The sequence below is a fragment of the Pseudochaenichthys georgianus genome, chromosome 16, assembly GCF_902827115.2.
Source record: "Pseudochaenichthys georgianus chromosome 16, fPseGeo1.2, whole genome shotgun sequence".
Lineage (NCBI taxonomy): Eukaryota > Metazoa > Chordata > Actinopteri > Perciformes > Channichthyidae > Pseudochaenichthys > Pseudochaenichthys georgianus.
This window is the reverse complement of record NC_047518.2, coordinates 7,976,366-7,998,348: the sequence shown is the minus strand read 5'-3', so window position 1 is coordinate 7,998,348 and position 21,983 is coordinate 7,976,366. Positions and strand designations below refer to the sequence as shown.

Here is a 21,983-nt window from a genome sequence, read left to right as displayed (position 1 = left end):
ATTTCTCGGACTGTAAACAAAATGTCGACTCAACAAAGACCTGATTCTCAATATGTCATACTGTCAGATAATGTGCAATACAATTATGTTGACACCTTAATGCAACCCAAAAGTGAAAGGTGCCAAAATAGACTGGATATTAGTTTAATATAATTATAGTCCACAAGCTTTTAAAACACATCAATGAGTCTCATAGTAGCACCGGGTGACATGTTCCTTCCTTACCGTGATCACACATCGTACGTGCAACTTGGCCGTGGGCTGAAGTCTTTGCGTTGTGTTCCAGTGCTAAACATGGCCAGGACGCAGGAGAGTGAGGCGACGTTCTGTCGAGACGTGTTCTTTGGTGTCAGTTTGGTGTGTAAGAGGCTTTAGATAGCTGAGGAATGGGTGTCAAAACTAATCACCAAACATTTAGACAAATGTTTCGCTCCACTCCACCCAATGCAGTTTGGTTTTCGTGCACACCACTCCACTGAGACAGCTAACTGTGTCTTTGTGGAAAAGGTTAAATGTATGTTGGACACGAGCCCTGTAGGTGCTGTCTTCCTTGATCTCAGTTGACCTCCGAAGTTGACCTGTAAGTGCTCCTTACAAAGCTGACTCATTTCAATTTTTCGGCAGTTTCGATAATTCTGTTTAAGTCTTACTTATCGAACAGAAAACAGTGTGTTTTGGTCAACGATGCCAAATCCCCCTACCTTGTCAACTCTGTTTGGGTTCCACAAGGTTCCATTCTTGGACCGTTACTTTTTTCTCTGTACATTAATGACTTGCCTAATGTATGTCCCAGAGGTCGCGTTAACCGAATATTTTCCGTCTATGACGGATTTTTTTTAACAATGACGGACAAATCTGAAAGCAGTCCGTCATTTTGACAGATTAGAACAAACTCGGAACAGCGCCAAAGTTTCCCCGCAGCGAGGCTCCGGTGTTATGCCGTGTTATGCATGCCCTCCAAAAAGGAAATTATACCGTTTCCAAACCTAACTGTGCCGTACAGATCATTGAAATGTCTGTGAGATTTGGCTTTACGCTGTGCACGCTCCCGCGAGGTGCAGCAGCCATGCATAACACGGCGCATGTGAACTGTCCCCCCCCCCGTTGACAGTTCACGAGCATGCTTCCCCCCCCCCCTCGTCAGAGTTGTGTAAAGGCCGACGGGTAATACTGGATTTTGACAGAAGTTTTACGATCCTGTCCGTCAAAATGACGGGCAGTGAAAAAGTCTAGCGCAACCTCTGGTATGTCCTGAGTTGAATGTGCAAATGTATGCCGATGATGCGGTCATCTTTATACACGGGAAAAACACTGAAATGATCGCATTTGGTTTCTAATGCTTTGGACAAGGTTCAACACTGGCTGAACAACATGTGCTTACAGTTAAACGTAAAAAAAACAGTATGCATGATGTTCAGTAAACGACCAGTCAAAATCGAAGGATCCAACATGTTTTTAAAGGAGCAGAAATATAACTAGTCTCCCAGTTCAAGTATCTTGGAGTCATACTGGACTCGAACTTGACTTTTAAAAACCATATTAAGAAAGTATCAAATAGCATTAATTTCAACTTGCAACATTTTTAACAAATTATACCCTTCTTAACTGTCAATGCTGCAAAGTCATACCTCCACGGTATGATTCTATCCCACATTGAATACTGTTTCACAAACTGGTCGTTTGCTTGTGCCGCAAACCTGAAACCGATAGAACAGCTGTACGACATTACATTACATGTTACTTGTTAGACGCTTTTATCCAAAGCAACTTAAATACTCAATACTGTGGACAATCCCCACAGGAGCGATTTGGGGTGAAGTGTCCCAGGGACACAACGACATGCTGACTGCAGTGGGGTTTGAACCTGTGACCCCCTGATCCGAACACGAACTCTCAACCCACTGCACCACACGCCTCCCATTACAACTCTACACAACTTTTCAAGAACCTCTTTAAGCCTTACAAATTAAACCAATACTCGTCAAAATAAGATATTAAACTGAATAAAAAAGCTGTGGGCAATCCCCACAGGAGCAATTTGGGGTGAAGTGTTTTGACCAGGGACACAACGACATGCTGACTGCTATCCTCTGATTCCACGATCAGCGCACTGAGCCACAGCCTCCCTACAAGAGAGCTATCAAGGTGTTTGACAGAAAGCCACATTCATACCACCACTGTAACATCCTTGAAAAACACAATTGCTTGAGCTTTGACCATTTTCTTTAAGAATATGTGCTTTTTTAATAAATGTTTACATGGACTGGCCCCCCCTCCCTTAGGGGAATTCATCCACAGAAAAGACACTGGACCATTAAAGGCAGCTCATTGTGGAACAGCCTCCCAACTGAGATGTGGGATTGTCCCACTCTCAATAGCTTCAAAGGTCAACTCAAAGAATGGTTGAGAAACAAACTAAATGCACTTTAATACAGGGTTATCTCCTCTTGCACTTTAGGTAGCTCTTGTATCCTCTCTTGCACTTTATATGTCGTAGCTGTTATGTTGTATTACCATGTCATAAATACTTGTGTATGCTGCTATTGCTCTTTTGCACCTTTTGCATATCATGTATTTTGTTTTTGCTATGTTTGTAAAATGTAAACTTCTTAAATGTTTTATGTGAGGCCGGACTGCGGATGGAAATTAGCTCAAAGCTAAATCTGGCACTGTTACGCTCGACACATTTGAATGTTTTAAGTGTTCATTACTGTGCATTGTCCCTGCTAAATAAACCATTAAATACAAAAATAAAAAAAGTAAACAGAAGGAACCAAAGGCTTGGAGCTGAGAGCCAAAGACAGGTTACAGAAGTCAGGAGGTATTGAGAGATTCAAAAACGTATTGAATATTGTTGTTTGTGGTCTTTCATGGGATCTCTTCACAATACGAATAATGAAAAGTAACTTAAGCCTTATCCTTTGAAAAAGTTGGAAAACATTGAAAGAGATACATAGTGCTGAAAAAACAGAACTACAGAAACTTTTGCTGGAGCCAACCAGATAAAAGCACAATGTAAAATGTCTGGTGTTCACAACAATCAAACATCTGTGTTGAGATGTTTTTGCTGCAGGTGTTACAGCATATATCAGCAATTCTGTAAATCATCAATACTATGTATTGGCATAAGGATCACAAGTTTAACTGAGGCTTCATCCTTTATTTCCTGTACTATGTTCCCAATGTATTTGAAGTAGGTATTCAATAAACTAGAAGCATCATTTATGATAGTCTTTCCAAGTAGTTTTTCAAGCTTATGGTTTATTAGACTGACATTTAATGAGACAGCATATTGCTCAAAAGCCCTGTTTGCAGGGGCATAAACACCATAATAACTATTTTAAAATCCCCTCTCTGTGAATGAATGTGATTACGAGCGGCCTTTTGCGTGAGGTCATCATGTGAAGTTGTCTGCCAGTTATAATTCTGCAGGTACTTAATGATAGTTTTTCTTTTCACTGGGTTTATTACCGGATTATGACAATTTACTACTATGCCCCGCAATCAAATGTTGCACCTCTGAACGCACACAGTGTAATGTGCCACCTTCCTATTCATGCCTGTATTTATGTAACACTGTTCTGTCAGCCAGAGATTTTCTCTGCTTATACTCCTTCTCACGGGTTACCCTCTGGGATGTTATGCAGTGTAAAATATACTAGAATAGAGTTCTCACAACTTTTAGTTAACAAGGAAATGTTAAACATGTTATATAAATATGACCGTTTTTCTTAATAGACATCAAACTAGGGTACTACAACATTACTGCATCATTATACATTGCTACTATAGTACTTGATAAAAGAATAGTCTAATCTACTTCCGGTCCATGGGACCTTATTTCGGGAAAATTATGTATTGAAGTCAATGGAGAGAGAAAACGTATCTTTTCGATTCCGTTTGAATTGTGCCATGACTTACACATATGATGTTTGTCAATCTTAAAAAATAATTTCAATGTCAAAAAAGTCAGATTGTTGTAAAACTGTTGAAATATAAGACTATGAAAAACACGCAATTAGAAAGACTACAAATCCCAGAGTCGCGTAAGTGATGTCATAACTGATGTCACAATTGTTTTCCTCCGCTAAATATAAGAGATAGCTAAGATAACTTTAACAAGATGCCAGTGTGCTTAGTACCAGGTTGTTATTATACCAGCAATGGGTCTTGCTCGTTCTTTCGCTTCCCGACTGATGAAAGGACCAGGAGTGGCTGGATCAAGTTAGCTACCTAGCTAGTAGCAAGCACATTAGTTAGCATTACAGCCTTATGCTGCGTTCACACCGGACGCGATGCGATGTTTGGGGGCGGCGCGATTACATGTAAAGTCAATGCAGAGATGCGGACAGACGCAAATTCGCTCCGACGGCGAGCATGAAGCGGTGGACGCGGCACGAATCACGCGATTGAGGCGATTGAACGGTGCCGCGTCAAACGCGAGTGTTACATTTTTTCAACTCGAACGTCAAATTCACGTGACGTGTTCCAATCAGCGGTGAGGATCTCAGCCTGCCGTCACTGACGTTCAATCAGAAAACATCAGCTGTTAGCAGTTAGCACACAGAGCTCACAGCTCCTCATATCTGTTCAGAAACTGGACAAAAGTTAAACAAGTACAAACCACAGACTGTCTGTGTCATGGCGAATACAGTCGCTGGTTTATTTATGTCTGTAGGCCGTTGTTATGAGTGTGGAATGAGCATATACAACGTTAGCTTAGCCTGGTCGACCCAATCTCCATTCAGAAAACAAGCATTTTAAAAGGTGTTTCGCCTGCCGTCTTGTCTGCAGACTTGTCAAGCATTAATTCATGGTTTTTACTAACCGGTATCAGTATGTTGTTACTTCGGCATCATTTAGAAACGTGTATTACAATTTAATCACGGTAAAATATGTTCATTTTGTTGTAGTTGTAGCTCCCGAGCCAGCGCGTCTTGTTTGAATGATGCGAGTAAACACAGCTGGCAGCCGCGGTGAAACTCGAGCGATTAGAGCGAAACGAATATTCACATCGCGTCCGGTGTGAACGCACCATTAGACAAGAGCGATGCGATAGGAGCGATTACAGCGAAGCGAATATTCGCATCGCGTCCGGTGTGAACGCAGCATTAGCCTTGTCATTTTTATTAGCCTTAATATGAAGTAACATTAAGTAACTCAAAATGTTAAACAGTAAGAGTAGTAGTCACATTTCGTGAACCCTTTGAAGAGTACTGTCACACCGGTGTGATCATTCTATAATACACCATTTAAGCCCGGGGGAGAAATGCTAACGCTAACGCAACATTAGCATCGGCGATCTTTTCTACTTCATGCTATCTGATTCTGCACAAATGGCTGACATTAAACATTAAAAAGACCAGGCAGTTCAGAGAGAATCAAAGGAAGGCAGGCAGCTTTGCATGACATTCTTCTGGACGTGCTTCATTGTGGTGATAGTGAGGGTAGTCAATCCCTTGTTTAGCAAGACAGTAGTGACGGCCATCTTGGTGACGTGTGTTGTTGTGCAAGACCAGATAAGGGGAGGGACTTCGCCACTCTATCCAGGGTTGTGGTTAAAAAAGAAACACATCAAGTGAAACCATAACCCATAAACTTTAGTCAAGGTTTTTGAAGCTCAATTTAACTGTCACAAATGTAATATAGGCTTCCTTGACTTCATCGAAAACATTTTTTTTACATTTGAGAATATTTTGGTAGAACAGGCTCTTTGATAATACAGTGTACAACAGCTCTATTTTCAACATCAGCATTAGCTAGACAGTCTTTACATCTGACAAGCAGGCCACATGAAGTCAAAAATGTGAAATGGAAAATAATGTTCACACATCCAATTGATACATGTTCTCGGTTTAGATTAGATCAGATCTATTTCCCTATTTAATAAGATCCATCCGTGCGTCCAACCATACATACAAATATTTACAGTATATCCCCTTTGATCGGAACCACATTTCATAAATCCTTGCATTTCAAATCTTGAAATTAAATAAATTGCTGTATAGTCAGTTCATGATGATATGTGTTGACTGTTATGTATGCAATGCATTAATGCTTTTAAGCTTGAAAATAGTTGATTTATATCTAATAAGATACTGATGCACTTGATTTTTTTAAACAAGAGAATCATTATGCAAAAACACATGAAAACATATGGCATATGCAAACTCATGAGATTGTACACACTCAGAGCAACATAATGCATTCACATAGCAGCCAGTGGGTCAACTTGGCTACTACGGATATATAAAGGACCCAAAGGAATCACAATTCAAAAAGGACATCCTGCTGTTGCCTGCAACATCTCATTACAACGCATAACTGATGATAGGTTAATGCATATGTAGGGTCTGTTACAGGCATTAGCTTTAGCTTCAGGAAAACATGTCATAACTGCAGCATACGTACCCATTGGGGTGCCCACCCCGTAGGCTTTGGAGTCAATGAGGCCTCCAATCTGAGTGAGGTTGCAATTGCGCTGGGTGGCAAACTCTATGGTGGTGGACTCCATGAGGAACGCGTAGTCCGAGGTGAGCACACGGTGGATGCCCTCCTCGATGTCCTTCACCATCACCGAGTGCCTCCGACTGCTCATGAACTCCCACATCTTATCATACGTGGAGATCTTGGTTTTCTGTGGGGAGACAATGGCATTGTGAATAAATAAATAAACCCTAAGATCATCGTCACATTTGTATTCATTGTAAAAGATATACTGAGTTTCCATAAATGTAAAGTTCTATGCTGGAGGTTAATGAAGAATTATTTTTGCCTCTGCAGTTATTATGTTCAGAGCGATTTTAAAAGCAGGCGAAGCACTCATTTACATACTGCAAATGTATGCAGCTCTATCAAAACCATTTGCATTTCAATCATTTTTCCAAATTTCATTAGGAAAACACGTCATATGCTACAGCAGAGCTCTCTGCCTTCTGTCTGCCTCAGTCATTACAATGGGTGAGGGGAATATAGAAATAGGTTGTGTGTTTTCTGTATGACCGTTCATCTCTCTGTCTGTGCTGCTGCTATCACCTATAGTTAGGGTCAGCAGCGGTGTTGTCAGCAGCCTTGTGCTTCACTTTCTACACCTGTAATCACAGAGAAAAATCCAAGAGCGCATTACTCTCCAGGGGAGCAGATTTGAAGGCATTTTTTAAGCCATTTGAAACCTAATTAAGTCACATCTTCAAGGTGCTGCCCGCCATTATTGTGTGTAATGACTTTTTGTGGCTGGTCGATATTTTAGATCAACTGGGTGATTTGCGGAGTGCCTATCAGAATCTTTTGGAGTCACCCTTGACAAATCAGGCGATTGAGCATGCAAGCTTTAGACTGCTGATAAGGCGCGAGCAGTGGCTGTGAATACACGGAGAGCCAGATTACCACCTACACTCCAGTCAGGCACCGAGCCGAGGAGGGCTCCCAGAGCTGATTGCACTCACAAGAGATCTTTCAAAACGCAACGAGTACACACGAGGAATAGCCGTCAGACCAAAATAGTAAACAAGTCCAAGAAAATCCATCCATAGCATTTCAGAATGCGCTACATCCTTTTTAATTGATCAGAATATTCTAGCAATAACAAAAAAAGTACTCAGTGTTTGTATGTCCTGTCCTCTCCTTACACAATTTCTCATTTCTGCTGGTTTACCTTGTCATCAAATTGAAGTGGCTGAAGGTAAGCATGCTTTCACCCTGTAGATTTTACACATGTATTACATTACATTGCATTTAGCTGACGCTTTTATCCAAAGCGACTTACAATAAGTACATTCGACCAGGAAGACACAACCTTGAAGAAAACAGAATCATATAAGTACATCAGGTTTCATAGAGCCAAACATTTCAAGTGCTACTCAACTGGCTTTAGATAAGCCAGTCCTTTATTAGTATATAAGTGCTCTGTTAGTCATTCTATCGCTCGAGGTGGAGTCGAAAGAGATGAGTTTTCAGTCTGCGCCGGAAGGTGTGTAAGCTTTCTGCCGTCCTGATGTCAATGGGGACAGCATTGACATCATTCCACCATCTTGGAGCCAGGATAGCAAACCCACGTGTTTCTGCTGATGGGAACTTGGGTCCCCCTCGCAGCGAGTCGTTTGGCTGATGCAGAGCGGAGCGTTTATGCAATATGAAATCCGAAACAATTAAAATACTTTAATCCGAGTGTGCTTGCTTTTCTCTTTGAAAGTCATCACATAATGGCATTGTAATACACGGTTCGGCTGCATTCAATATTACACTTCTACCGTAATTATTTATTTATAATATTAAGAGTACATACAAAATAGGGGGAAAGTAGAAGGCCAATGATAGAAATATAGTTGGGGGGTTGGGGTGGACCTGTTCGAGACCTATTTTGGATAGTCTGCCGTGGTTTCATTCCATTTCAAAGTGCTGTCTGACGCTCGGCGTAACCTTGGCGCACTGCAAATCCAACATCCAATCACAGAGCTTGATGATTAATCACGGGGTTTGTCAAGCAAAGGGACTGTAGTCCCAAACGATAGCTGAGGATTATGGGTAGTGTAGTGTCTTCGGCCATCCTAAACTCCGAAAAAACTATTTTTTCTCCGAATCGAAGGGGAAAAACACAAAAGCATTGTACACCATTTAAACCAATCAATATTGTGTAATTAACAAGGATAAACTGATGTTTTGAGTTGACAGTGAGAGGAATACTTTCGGTTTTACTATGAAAACTTCGAGACAGGAAATACTGTTTTCACCTGAAGCTGTTGCCTGGCAACGTAATTTTGTTGATAGTATATTTTTTAACAAGGATAATTGTGTGTTATTGTTGAGTGAATAACAGTGTGTTATTTAGAAAAGAATAACAAATTAGAAGGAAAAAAAAATTTAAAAAATACATATTTCAGTATTCTGAGCCTCTGAGCCGCATTTCTTTTCCTCATGGACGGCAAAATAAGTCAGACATTATAGAATTAAAAATAAAAACAATAATCGTGGCTTGATATTGAGTAAGAACATGTTTTTATGAACCCCACAGCCTCCGGTCTTCCAAGACCCGACCGGACAAAAAGACGTGGTGCAGGCACGAAACATACTACCAATAGAAATACATTGCTTTTAAACCCGTTCTGTGTGACACGAAAAAAGAAGAAGGGGAAAATGGTGTTGGTGAACACGAATCAATAGATTAAATGTCGTGACAATAACAAGAAATGCCGTGAGACTGACTGGGTTGTGTCATTGGTCAATTTAAGTGATACAATTGCTTGGCGGAGGTAATACGCTATGAATGCAGACTTTAAGAGTTGTAAAGTTCTAAAATTAATTATAGTAACCATAATCAGGGACGAAGAAAGTCTGAGCTGGAATACTGATTTATTTAATTTTTACGGTTCTTCTTGCTATGGGTTTGAAGTGTTCTCTTGCTATTTGCCAATGCTAGCTCTATAAAAAAACTGGTTGAATTCACTTTCAGTTCACAGCACTATTGTAGCTTTCTATTTAATCCAGAAAAACATACATTTACGTTCCTGGAAAAAACATACTCCCGATTCAGAGAAATATCCTGCATGCCCTTTCAGACCGCTCTACCATCCATCCACAGAACATGCAGCTCAACTGTAAGCTAGACATTAATTGTTCAATTTGCTTCACTTCTCTGAGCTGTGTGAGTAAAGGGGGGAGTGGGTTTGGGTCAGCAAGTCCTGAAACATCACGTAACAGCTTACAGTAACTCAGGAGCCCACTTTCTGAGCAACAGTGCAGAGTCAACAAAAGAACAAATCAAACTAAAGCTGGGCTCCGGGACCCCCGGGAGCAATAAACAAAAGTGCACACTAATCATCTCGCTTCTTTTAAATCAAATAGCAGACTTAAAGAGGGCAGACTCATTCAACATGTTAATGTTGTTAGAGATGCAGGGCTATATTTACTGTATGATATTCATCAAGAAGAGTGGGCTACTGCATTAGTTCTTTAAATACAAGCCTGAAAGTGTAGACACGACATGTTGAATAACTAAAACACACATTTTCTTTCCATCATGGTTTTTTCTTGTAATTATGAACCCAAAATAGCCAAATGTAGGAAACACAGTGCCAATAAAAAAAGTGTTTACATTCGAACAAAATCACTGCTCCATTTAGGAATAAAAAAAATTGTATATGACGTTTTTCATCGGTAAATTACCATTAAATCTACTTCTAAACTTAGTTGAATAAAATGGTTGTGCACATAGATGGCATCATGTTAACTTCTGGTCCTAATTTATTGCATTGCCTGTTGCCTTCCACCTCACAGCATAGCAATATCACACAGTTCTGTGAATGCTGAGTTAGCATTAAGGGAGATGCAGGACCGATATCTCATATGGGCCGTTTGTTTCTGAGTTTGGATGCTCTTTAATTACTGAAAAAGATGTGTATTGTTTTACGAGCTTTGTAGGGTTAAGTATTCATTGTGTGCAGAATTTAGAAAAGAGAAAACCTGTCTTATTATTACACCAATTCACAGCTGATCAGGTCTACTATAACTTCAATCCCATCATCATCCCATCTATTGTTTGTTTAGCCTGTTTACTGTTATATTTTAATCTGGAAACACCTTATTTTTCTTTAAAATATTTTTAATTCATATTTTTGTGATCTAATTCAAACGTATTTCATTAACACTAACATATTTGTATTTCTGCTTTCAAAGGTCATCAATGACATCATGAAATGAACCAAGTTCAGGGCTTTTTTATTCAGTTTAATATCTTATGTTAATGAGTATTGGTCTAATTTGTAAGGCTTAAAGAGGTTCTTGAAAAGTTGTACAGTAATTAGTGGTGTTTGGTATTGCATATATTTACCAATACGTGTTGGATTTATGAGATTAAAGATGGTTTTGTCTTAACTGATGTGTTTACATTTAAATTGTATCATACATTTGATCATACTTACACATTTATGCACATAGGGGTAACGTTTGTTTGTGTGTGTGTGAATTTGAATTGCCATCAGACACACACTATGTTGGTCCTTGTCAACACGGGGAGCCGCTGCTTGCCAAAGTGTTTTGCATATTTGTTCAAAGGGCCGTAATCAAAGGATCCAGAGAGCAGAGTGTTGCTATGTTATTGTCAGCATAAAAACGTCTTTGCTTTTATCAAATATTCTCTTACACCATATTTTACACAATCTGTTTATAATACTTTGAACACAATAGATCTATGAAAGAAACACCACTATTTGTTGCACTTTTAAAAATAAAATGTATTATTAAAGAAAAAACTTGAATGAATAAAAAAGATATTGACTATATTAAATATGTATATGATAGTCTAGTACTGGTTATCATGATTGCTTTTCCAAAAAAGTTACGTGGCTTGTTATTATATATTCATAAATAACACTTTTACATTTTTTGAAAACCAGTGTTAAACAGATTCATTAGAGGTTATACAGCACAATCTTTCTCTACATCCACGGGATATTATATTTTTTAAAAACATCATTACCAATAATAAAAGGGGTAATATATCCCTGCTATCTAAAAAGGGCAAATCAACATTTATTCTCTCCCTCTCGGTAGCAAACAATAATTGGTTCGAAACAAACATAGCCAATGGCATAATCAATAATAAAACAGCTGAAAATTGAAATCTTTTATATCGTTCCTATTTTTCCATTTATGCACTTTTATCCTTCGCGGATAACAGTAATGCAACAATAGGGAGTAGATTTATGAGGTAAATATGGTCAGCCAGGTTCAAATGGGTAAATTACTTCTTTTCAGATTTGCGGTTCATGTTGATCAGCAGAAGCTCCGATGCATTTTCATTGGTTAAATGGTTTCATTGGTACAGTTCCAGTATACACCTCTGGCTAGCTTCTTCACAACAGCAATGGCAGCTAGCTAGGCTAAAGAGAGGCAGTGATACACTGACTAATTTCTCTGAAAAAAAGTGCCAATTACTAAATTGATGGCTATCCTTTTAGTCAACGTGTCGACGTGTCCTTGGACAAAATACTTAACCCTAAATTGCTTCCTATGGCATGGTCAATAGTGTGTGAATGTATGTGAATGTTAGCTTACTTGAGCAGGTGGCAACTTGCATGACTCTGTATAAATGTGTGGGAATGGGTGATTTATGATTTGTATGTGTACAAAGCACTATGAGGAGTCTAAAGGCCCTGACACACCAAACTGACACCAACGAACACTTCCCGACGGACCCGATTGTTGTGTCGCCTCACGTCTCCTTGGCCAACAGTCGCACTGGAACACACCGCAAAGACTTCAGCCGACGGCCAAGTAGCACGTACGCACTGCGCATGCGTGAGTGGCAATACCTCTCCTTACCAGCAGGTGGCGGTAGTGTGTATTCATCTTTCAAAAGAGGCAACCGGAAGACAGACTGCGTGATAACCGAGAGAAGAACAGTTTGTGATATAAAAACAAACAACAAATAGTGTGCGTTCCATTTTCACTCTCGTCCATCACAGACTGTTTCACATAATGACTTATCGAAAACATGTTTAGTGCGGTGCTGGACAATGAAAAATAATAGCCGTCTGTGTGTGCCTTCTTCACTTCCGTTTCGCTTCTCATGCACTGATTCGCTAAGCTGAACAGCCAATCAGACTGATTTATTTTGCTGACAGCCTTTTGTTGGCCGAAAAGACACGACGGTGCTGGACACACCAATCAGAGTAGGGCGACAGGACGCTCATCGACGGCCAGTCATCTATCGACGGCCGAAAGTGGCCCGGTGTGTCCGGGCCTTTAAAAACCGGGTAAAGTGCTATATAACGGACTGATACGGAAGTTGTAGTGCCTCTGTTTGGCCACTACTAACATGTGCTTCCTGGGGGCCTGGTGCACATGAGCTGCAATGCCAACTACTTTGGGCGCCGTTGCTTTTACCACACCCATCTTCAATCCTTCATTTGATCTTGAATACAAATCTGTAAAGTTGTGTGTCTGCATGTTACACTTGACACACAGCTATACAATTTCCTGTACAGTATGTGTCTCTAAGGAGCCAATTCTGCCTCGATGACACAAACACCGACTCATTTGTTACCGAGTTAAAAACAGGGTTCATACACTTTTTCACCAATGATTTTCAATGACTTCTCCATGACCTTTATTTTCCATGACCAAAAACATGACTCTTTCTCAGCGGTACCACTGAAAATGGTTTATTTGAACATGGAACAGGAAAATAAGGTCTGCATATGAAACATGTTGTGCCTCTAAAACAAATCAAATAGGCTTACTAGCTTCTACAGACTAAAGCAACTCAAATCTCTCACCAGCAAAATACCTCGTCAGTTAAATGCCATTTTACGTTTCATTACATACAGTATTTATTATCATTATAGTATTACTATTTCGGCGATTAGATAAAATATAAATTATATTTGATGCAACTTTAGTTACATTTCCATGACTTTTCAAAACTTTGGGAAAAATATTGTTTTCCAGAACTTTTCCAGGGCCTGGAATTAGCATTTTGAATTTCCATGACTTTTCCAGGTGTTCAACGACCGTAAGAACCCTGTGAAATGGGAATTTACAGACAATTAAAATACCAACAGTCCCATCTGGGATAACTGCCATGAAAGGAGACTGACTTGGATTAAGCGTTAACTCATATAAATGCACATTTTAGTATTATTATTTATGGATGGATCATAACATCTTGGCATCATACAGCCATGAGCTCGAGCAAGTCAGAAATAAATGATTATTTCCCTCCCCCCCCCTGCTCTCTCACGTATCAAGCACATCATCCCAATAAGCTTTATGTGTGTGATTTAATCACCATGCTGGTGGTGTTCCCCCCATTTGTCCCATGGCTAATGCAAAACAATTGATGCTTGTACAGCCTGGGGACATGCAGCTCAGTGCGACGGCCATGTGAGGGACTACTGTGTCTGCAGCAAAATATCCCCACAGTATACACAGAAGGTGAAGAAACAGCAACCTCTTTTGTAAGAAGTGATTGTATTAGCTAACAAGCAAGACACAGCAGTGGTGTGTGTTTGCTTATTAAATTATTCAGTGTTATTGTAGCGACAGTCCATAGCGAATGTCCCTGTTCGAGACGAGTGACAAGCCTCAATGCTTCAGAGACTATCCCGCGCACAATCTCCATAATTATCCACCATTACACCGGTATTTTGCAGCAGAAGGCAATCATTAGAAAAACATTAAGTATATGGTCTTGTTTTCCTGGCTGTGAATAGTAATTGTTATGTGTGGACACATCATCTTGTGGTTTTTGGAACAACCAAACAGAGAAGCTGTTCCTGATTGGCTGGTGCATGTACATTATCCTCACACAGTGGGGCTTCAGCTCCGTCATGCATTGATGTATGAAAACAGCTACCTGCTTTAGTTGTTACTTGGCAACATTTCTAGTTATAGTCCACTATGATGCATGCAGTTAAAGGTGTAGTGCTGAGCAGCCTGCTACAAATAAATATGGGGCACTATTTTTCCTTTATTATTTTTAAATGCCTTTGTCTGAATGTCTTTCATTTTTGTAAAGCACCTTGTGTTGAAAGGTGCTATATAAATAAACTTGCCTTGCCTTGCCTAGTGTATCATCAGTTACCAAAAAAGGATACTATAATGAGTATGTTTAAATTGTATTGTTATAGTTTGGCATATTGAATGTATTCTAAGTTTTGGAATATTCATACGTATTCTCTTTAGGACGCTGGGTCTAACCATGGATGTATAAAGAGAACTAAATACAACGTTGGAGGCGGGGCGCTGCTAAAACATATGAAAGTTGTTGAGTGATGCATCAAGATAACATGTCTAGTGGAGCACGCAGCACGCTCATGAACTGTTCGCCGGAGCCTCGCAGCGGAGTTACTGCGGAGCGCATAAAGCAAATGCTTCACGCGATAGCAGAGCGACAGGTACGGGAGGGTTAGTTAATCGATCGCAGATGGCGTTGTGCTCGCGGACGGATACAAAAAGATTAAACCTAAATGGGTCGCGAAATATACTTCGGCGGACGTTAATATACCTGGGCGGCCCGCACAAGTAAAGTCTATGTGTGGGAAACCCTGAGATGGCTGTTCCCGGGGGTTAGACCATAGTTGCTGTCGCAAAACTTGAGCTAACTGTGAACTGTAGCTTTATTATTTCCAGAGCTACCAACAACTCAAAGCCCATGAAAAGCATTTCTTTAATGCCTTAAGTTTAAACTCTGGAATATCGTACACATTGCACCTTCAAAATAATAATAATAATAATAAATTGGATTTATATAGCGCTTTTATAGTACCCAAAGACGCTTAAAATAACACAACGCATAAAGCTAACTCGCTTACAGGTAGTACAGTACAGCTTTTTGTGGAAGTATGTGCTTTCTTTTTAATGACTGATTTTAAATGCCATTTTCTTAATGTCTTTCATTTTTTGTAAAGCACTTTGAATTGCCTTGTGTTGAAAAGTGCTATATAAATAAACTTGCCTTAACTAAGTTTACTCAGTTTGCGTACTGTATACCCTTTAGTATATTGGTAAGTCTTACTCACTATATACTGTTACCATTGAGAAGTTTAGATTAGGGTTGGCTGCAAGGTGTGCAATATCTCTTTGTATAAAGAGAGCAAAACACACAGTTGTTTATTGAGAGTTCTAATGATTTCCAGAATGAAACTGAGAACCATCTCAGCTAAAGTATGAGCAGTAGAACCATTTTTTATTTGAAAATAGCATTTACTGCTGTGAAGATGCAGCCTGCGCATCTGAGGGACGGCGGCAGGGGAATGGAGAGAGGAAACATGACCAAGACACTGCGTGTGTGAGACAGACAATGGTGGGTAGGAAGCCTACTATTATAATAATATAATATTCTGGTGCATAATGCAGTCCTACGCAGAAACTTCCCATTGTGTTCTGGTTTCAAAACATCCATCAGAAACAGACACTCTCGCACATCTGCATGGTTATATACCACTGGAGGTAAATGTAAAAATAGATTTATTTTAAATGTATTAGAACCAAAGCTTTAATGATGTTCGGTTCCCTTCACAACATTCTCTTCGCTTTTCACAACCATTGGTAACAAATATTCACAACACGCTCGGGAGGTATGATATGAAGTGAGATTTAAAACCAAAGCTTTTTGAAAAAAGGTGTTTGGCTTGGAAGCATTTTAGTTAAGGTGTGATGTCGATGAATGTCGGCCACCTGAGATAAATGAAAGGACAGATATGGAGCCACTCTGCCAACAACTTTTTCTTTCATCAACATTACACCTGTGAACGTGTGACATTCTAGAGAAAGGTGGTTTTGTTTTTCTATCGTTGGTGAGAAGTTATTTATCACAGCATGTATTTGTAGACACTGTCATGCAATTAAGTTAAGAGTATAAGAAGTATATGCTATTTTGTCATTTCTCCAACTTGACACTAAGAAAGAAAAGCAGGTATCACCCGTGTTTGGATACCAACCTATCCCATAATGCACACATGGTTTGGACCGACAGTAAGTTATGGCTGCAGAGGGACCTCAGGATGGGGAGGATGATTAACAAGCACATATGCTGCGTCTTACACCAACTGTTGTTTTCATTCATTGGTGTCGTGAAATGATAAAGAGACTGTGCAACTCTCACCGCAGCACTTTTCTAATGAATCGCTGGAGTGTGTTTCAGTTGAGATGGAACACACTCAAACATATTAATCACAGGCGTGTCCCTGTGTGTGAACAGTACCTGCGACCGCATGGTGCCTACTGCACAGATGGATGAAAACGAGGTGTGAAGAAAAGCTACATCTCAAAGCTGTCCGAGTGCCATGGATGGATTGCAAGAGAGAAAACATAATAAATGAAACTCTAATCAAAGAGATCTAAGGCCGGGACGTTTTCAAACAGGGCTGGATTAATACAGAACTCAACGTAACTCCGCTGTCACGCAGACTTATACAGGAAGTCATCATTCTTAAGTTGCCTTTTGCTTAACCGGACTCCACCTGTTCAACTTTCAACACACTTATTCATTTATCCGTACTTCTTACATTAATAAGCAATTACTCTACACACGTACTGTAAATAGTATCTTATGTTTACTTTCTGTTAGTTGTAGGTCAGCCTTTATAGCAGGGGTCTTCAACTAAAATTCAACGAGGTCCAGTTAGAGAAAATGTCCCCATGCAAAGGTCCGGAACATCAAAATGTCTAACTTGCTTCATGAATTAGTGTGATATATATTGAAGTGACCTGTAGCTTTATCAACGTCTGCATAATCAACAACTGACTGCCAATCAAATAAAGAAAGTACAATTCAAAAACAACAATATTTATTGTCAATTAACATTAAATACTGTGGATATGTGTAATGTTCCTCTCGGGCTGCATTTACAAATAAAATAGAGAAAATAAATAAAATAGCTTTTGAAAATATGTGCATCTTAAAAGTGCTTAATTTTAGATAAATCAAATAAAGTGTAGCAGCAGCTTGAGTGTCCCTTTTTCTTTGTTAACCGTTTCACATCATGACTTAACAGTTTCAGCCGATTATAGAACAATATCAGTCTTTACACATCATAACAATTTAACAGTTTCTCTTTCTTTCCCTCTTATATTGCAGTCCCCCACTCACTTTTTTTAAATTCAGTGTGAGAATTGAGCTTGAGCTTTTCCTGCCAGGAGTTTGTAAATCTGGGCTGACATGGAGTCAAGTTGTACTTTTTACAGTATTACGGCTTCTACAGATGACATTTTTTTATGGATTTTTTGTCAAAGCACTTAAGCTATTCATTGCTATCGGGATGTTAAGAGCATTCCATGGAATATAACAAAAAGTGTATCTCGCGCGGTTTCTGAAACTTACCTACCCCACCTTTAAGTTAAAAATCAAGGGTTTTTATTATTATTTACAGCAGGGGTGGGGAACCTTTTTCCTTTCAATTTTTACAACATCCTCCGAGGGTCGTACAAATTATTGAACTCAACCTTTGCTTAAAATATTGAAGTTAAAAGCATCAATCTGGTACACTTTGAGAGCAACATTAAGAGATCTATGGATACATCTCTCAACATCCATATGAAACAGAACTGTAAGCATATTTTTCTTTTTGGATATTTTACAAATCACTCCCCTTTTAAACTCTATTCTTGTTATTTTTAACAACTTTTTTGTTACTGTCATATAGTATTTTATACCAGTTTTTCATTTAGTCTCATTAATAACTATAATGATCATATCAAGGTGTGCCTTAACCTCACTGAGCTGAGGTTATTTGAGCCTCTCAAGATAGCTCTCTTCCACCTGGTTGTAGAAAAGCTCTTTAAATTCGTTAGCATAGCTAGCTAACCAGATGCTAATAACAACAGATCGCCACTGTGTTTACAACTAAAGACACAGCCACGCAAACACTGCGGCATGTGTACGGCTCCTTATGGATTATTATCCTTATATGCAATATTTTAAGGGCTGGAGCGGCGTTCCGGTGCTCAGCACTCCTTTCAGACGAGACATAAACCACGTGAATACACGGAAGACACGTTACGCTCGTGTTGTGTTCAAGGAACCTGTCCTTGGCCAGGAAAAACAGGTACTCGCTTGTTTAATTATTTTTGCGGTCTAGATTTCTTCTTCTTTTGTGAAGTGAGAAGTTGTCCGTCAGTCGGACTGACAGACGGACTCCCTCCCCCCCACCCCCAAAACGAAAACTCTTCGGTTCTCAACGAATTACACAAGTCACCCAAATCAGCGTTAAAAAAGCGGGAGGCGCCGAAAAATCCCCTATTAATGTATTGATTATAGCTCCGGGTCCGTATAGGTCGGAGTCTGGGTCCGGATCCGGACCGCGGTCCGCCTGTTGCTGACCCCTGCTTTATAGTATAATGACTTCAATTCTGTATGTTCGTATTGTTTATTTGAAAGAGATACTCTACAGATATCAGGGATGCAAACACACGTATGGTGAAAAAAGAGAGAACTATTATGGCGCACCCCGTTTAAGCGTCCTTAAATCGTCCTCAAGCGGCCAGGCCAGTTTTTGGTGGCCTTTCCATATAGCCTAGAACCGGCTAGCGGGTACTTTTTACCTCTTTTTCCGGCCCCATAAAATCGTGGTTCTATCAGGCCAGGGCTGAACTAGTGACGTCAACACTCTCGACTGCTGATTGGTCGGAGAGAATCATCACAAGATCGCGCGCAATATCATCCCTAGCGTCGCATATCTAGAAGCAAGCGTGCAGCATTTTGATACACAGCATGAGGAGCTACAAAAATGGCAACGTCAAAGAAAAGCATACCGTGGTCGACCGAGGAGGTGACGACGTTCCTACATCTCATTGGGGATTTTAAAATCCAGCGGGAGCTCGACGGAACAACAAAGCCGATCGCCCCGCCTACACTGCGCTGCTACCCCAGGTCCTAAACTGTAATGGAAATGCGCCACGGCCTCGGACGGCCAGCGAGGCAGCCCGAGGCCTGAGCGAGGACGCTTCGGGACGCTTAAACGGGGCTACCCCGCTGCAGTGGAAATGCGCCATTTAGAAGGAGAAAAAAAACAGCGTAATATACCATCTGACAAAGGCCTGTGCTATAATGCTTCAATGAGCTGGCTATTCTTTATAATATACTCAGATCCATAGGAGACAGAGATGTTAAGTTATAAATCAAGGGTTTTTATTATTATTTACAGGTTACGACGGTTGAGGACAACAATAAGCACAGGATGCAGGCGGCCTACGCAAAGATTCCAATCAAACTTCCTGGGCCAGCGAATCTTAGAGACAAGCTGTCCCTGTTGCCTCTGTTAATAAATGAAGTCTCTGTTAACGGATTAAAGTATAAAGGTTGCATATTTGAAATTGAAATGTTTAAAGAAAAAACTTGATTCTAAACATGACATTGGCAATGTGTTCTGCTTTCATGAAAAATGTTCATATTCCCTCACGTTAAAATGACATATCATTACTATAAGTCTTTATTTGTTTTATTTTTAAACCTTACATTTTTTAACGTTCAATAATTAAAAGTCGAACATTTGTGACCCATGATGAAGAGAGGGAGGAGGAAGAAGACTATAAAGAAGGATGGAGAAGAAGAAACGAGATGGCTTAAGGACATTTAACTTGTGAACCTGTTGCTTTTGTATTTTGACTTTGTGTTTTGGTTATTTTTTTGGATTCTTGTAAATCCTCTATTTGAGTTAAAACCTTACTAAAACCGGTTTGTACTTTGTACATTTCCACCCAATTCCTGGTCTCTCTCGTGTTCTCCGAAGGTATCTGTTTGGGCTTAGAGTGAGGTAAGCACACCCTTCCTTGAAAAAGGCTGATAGTAGTTGATCATTTGGATTTGAAATTGTTTAAGGAGAATAGAAACCCTGCTAAGGTTAAACTATAGTTTCACATTGGTTAGTGTGTTGGTTAATGTGGTTTTGATTCATGTTGAAATATGACATATGCTCTACTGATGTGATATTAATGTTTGATATTACATTTGCATTGTTTTGATTGGTATAACTGGGGATCAACATTGGGGGTTAGGGATTGTGGGTCCTGAAGCTGCCCTAATTACCAGGGGGTCTCCCAACGACACAGGGTTTCTCCTTCAAGGGCAGTTTAGATACTGCTCTGGGGTTCTACCAGCCCACCAACACCTACTACACTATACACTCCGTTTTGCTATCCTGGCGGTCGGACATCCGAGGCTGAAGTGCACTGTAAACGCCCCCCTAAGAAGATTACGGTGATCTTGCGTGTAGATTCTGGGGGGTTTAGTCCTAAAAAGATTGGACGGCCGTTTTCCGGAGCCTTATCAGCACCGGAACTCGGTATCGGAGACGGCCTAGATATTAACATTGGTTGTATCGAAGTTAGATTCCTTTTCACCATTTCCTGCCTTTCTACAAACATATAGGGACTATGGTGTTCAAAATACCAAGTGTGAGTGTGCAAACTTATCGAGTATCCTATCCATTTGAACCTGTTTTATTTTTAGGGTGGACCTCACATCGTATAGGGGGGTCCGGGGTCATGCACCCCCGGGAAATTAGTTTTCTTTAAATTGAGGTTACAGTAAATGCAGCAATCTGGTGCACTTTGAGGGCAAAACTATTTATGTAATCGTTTATTTGGCAGGGACATTGCACATTAATGAACACTTAAAACAATAAATATTTCAAGTGTAAATATACCGGATTTAGCTTTGAGCTACTTTCTATCCGCAGTCCCTCTGGGATACAGCTCTCAACACTCATATGAAACAGAACTGTATATATTTCAATAATCAAAAAAACATTAGAATATGCTCACAACCAATAACACATCATTGATATACTCCTCTCTCCTATCTTTATCTTACCTACTCTGCATTCTTTCTTGTTATTTATGCATATTTTACTAATCACTCCCCTTTTAAACAGTTTTTTTTATTTTTTACTGACCTATAGTACACATTGGAATGATTTCTTAACTTATTTTTTACAACTATATTAAATAGATTGAAATATTTGTTTACATAGATGACCAAACCGTTTGAGGCTGCGGCCACACGAGGACGAATTCGGTCGTTTGCGTTACTGTTTAGTGTCATATAGACCGTTCGGCCACACGAGGACGACCGAATACGGCACTAAACGACTGAGGAAACGATAACGGGTCCCAAGATGGATAGAAAGGCATACGCAACTCTCTGGGGGGTCAAACGGCTCCGTGTGTACGCCCTATCCGAACATTTTCAGATCACTGATAGTGATTGCGCAATAGCCCCGCCTCTCCCCACCTCTTCTGCTCACCTCCGCTTACCCCGCGCCATTGCTGAAGTGTTTCGCCACCAACAACAACAACAATGGCGGATCGCAGAGTTGCTATCGTGCTCCGGACGCTATTGACCATGCTACAGTTGTTTGTGCAACATCTACAGCAATAATGATGAGGCAATAGCCCCGCCTCTCCCCACCTCTGCTGCTCACCCCGCGTCAAAGTAAACTGCACCCTGAATTCAGATTATTTATCTTTCTCTCGCGAGTGAAGTA

The 21,983-nt window shown here is 40.1% G+C and overlaps 1 protein-coding gene across 5 annotated transcripts in view; it reads right to left on the bottom strand.

Annotated features, from left to right (window-relative positions):
- grik2 (glutamate receptor, ionotropic, kainate 2) overlaps positions 1-21,983 on the bottom strand; it is a 309,207-nt gene that overhangs the window by 37,255 nt on the left and 249,969 nt on the right. For all 5 annotated transcript variants that reach the window (XR_011644593.1, XM_034101861.2, XM_034101862.1 and 2 more), the window contains one exon: positions 6,412-6,637. Coding sequence is in view for 4 of the 5 variants with exons in the window: in XM_034101861.2 (XP_033957752.1) it covers positions 6,412-6,637 (226 nt within the window). In the remaining variant the exon portion in view is untranslated. The remainder of the gene's footprint in view (positions 1-6,411; positions 6,638-21,983) is intronic.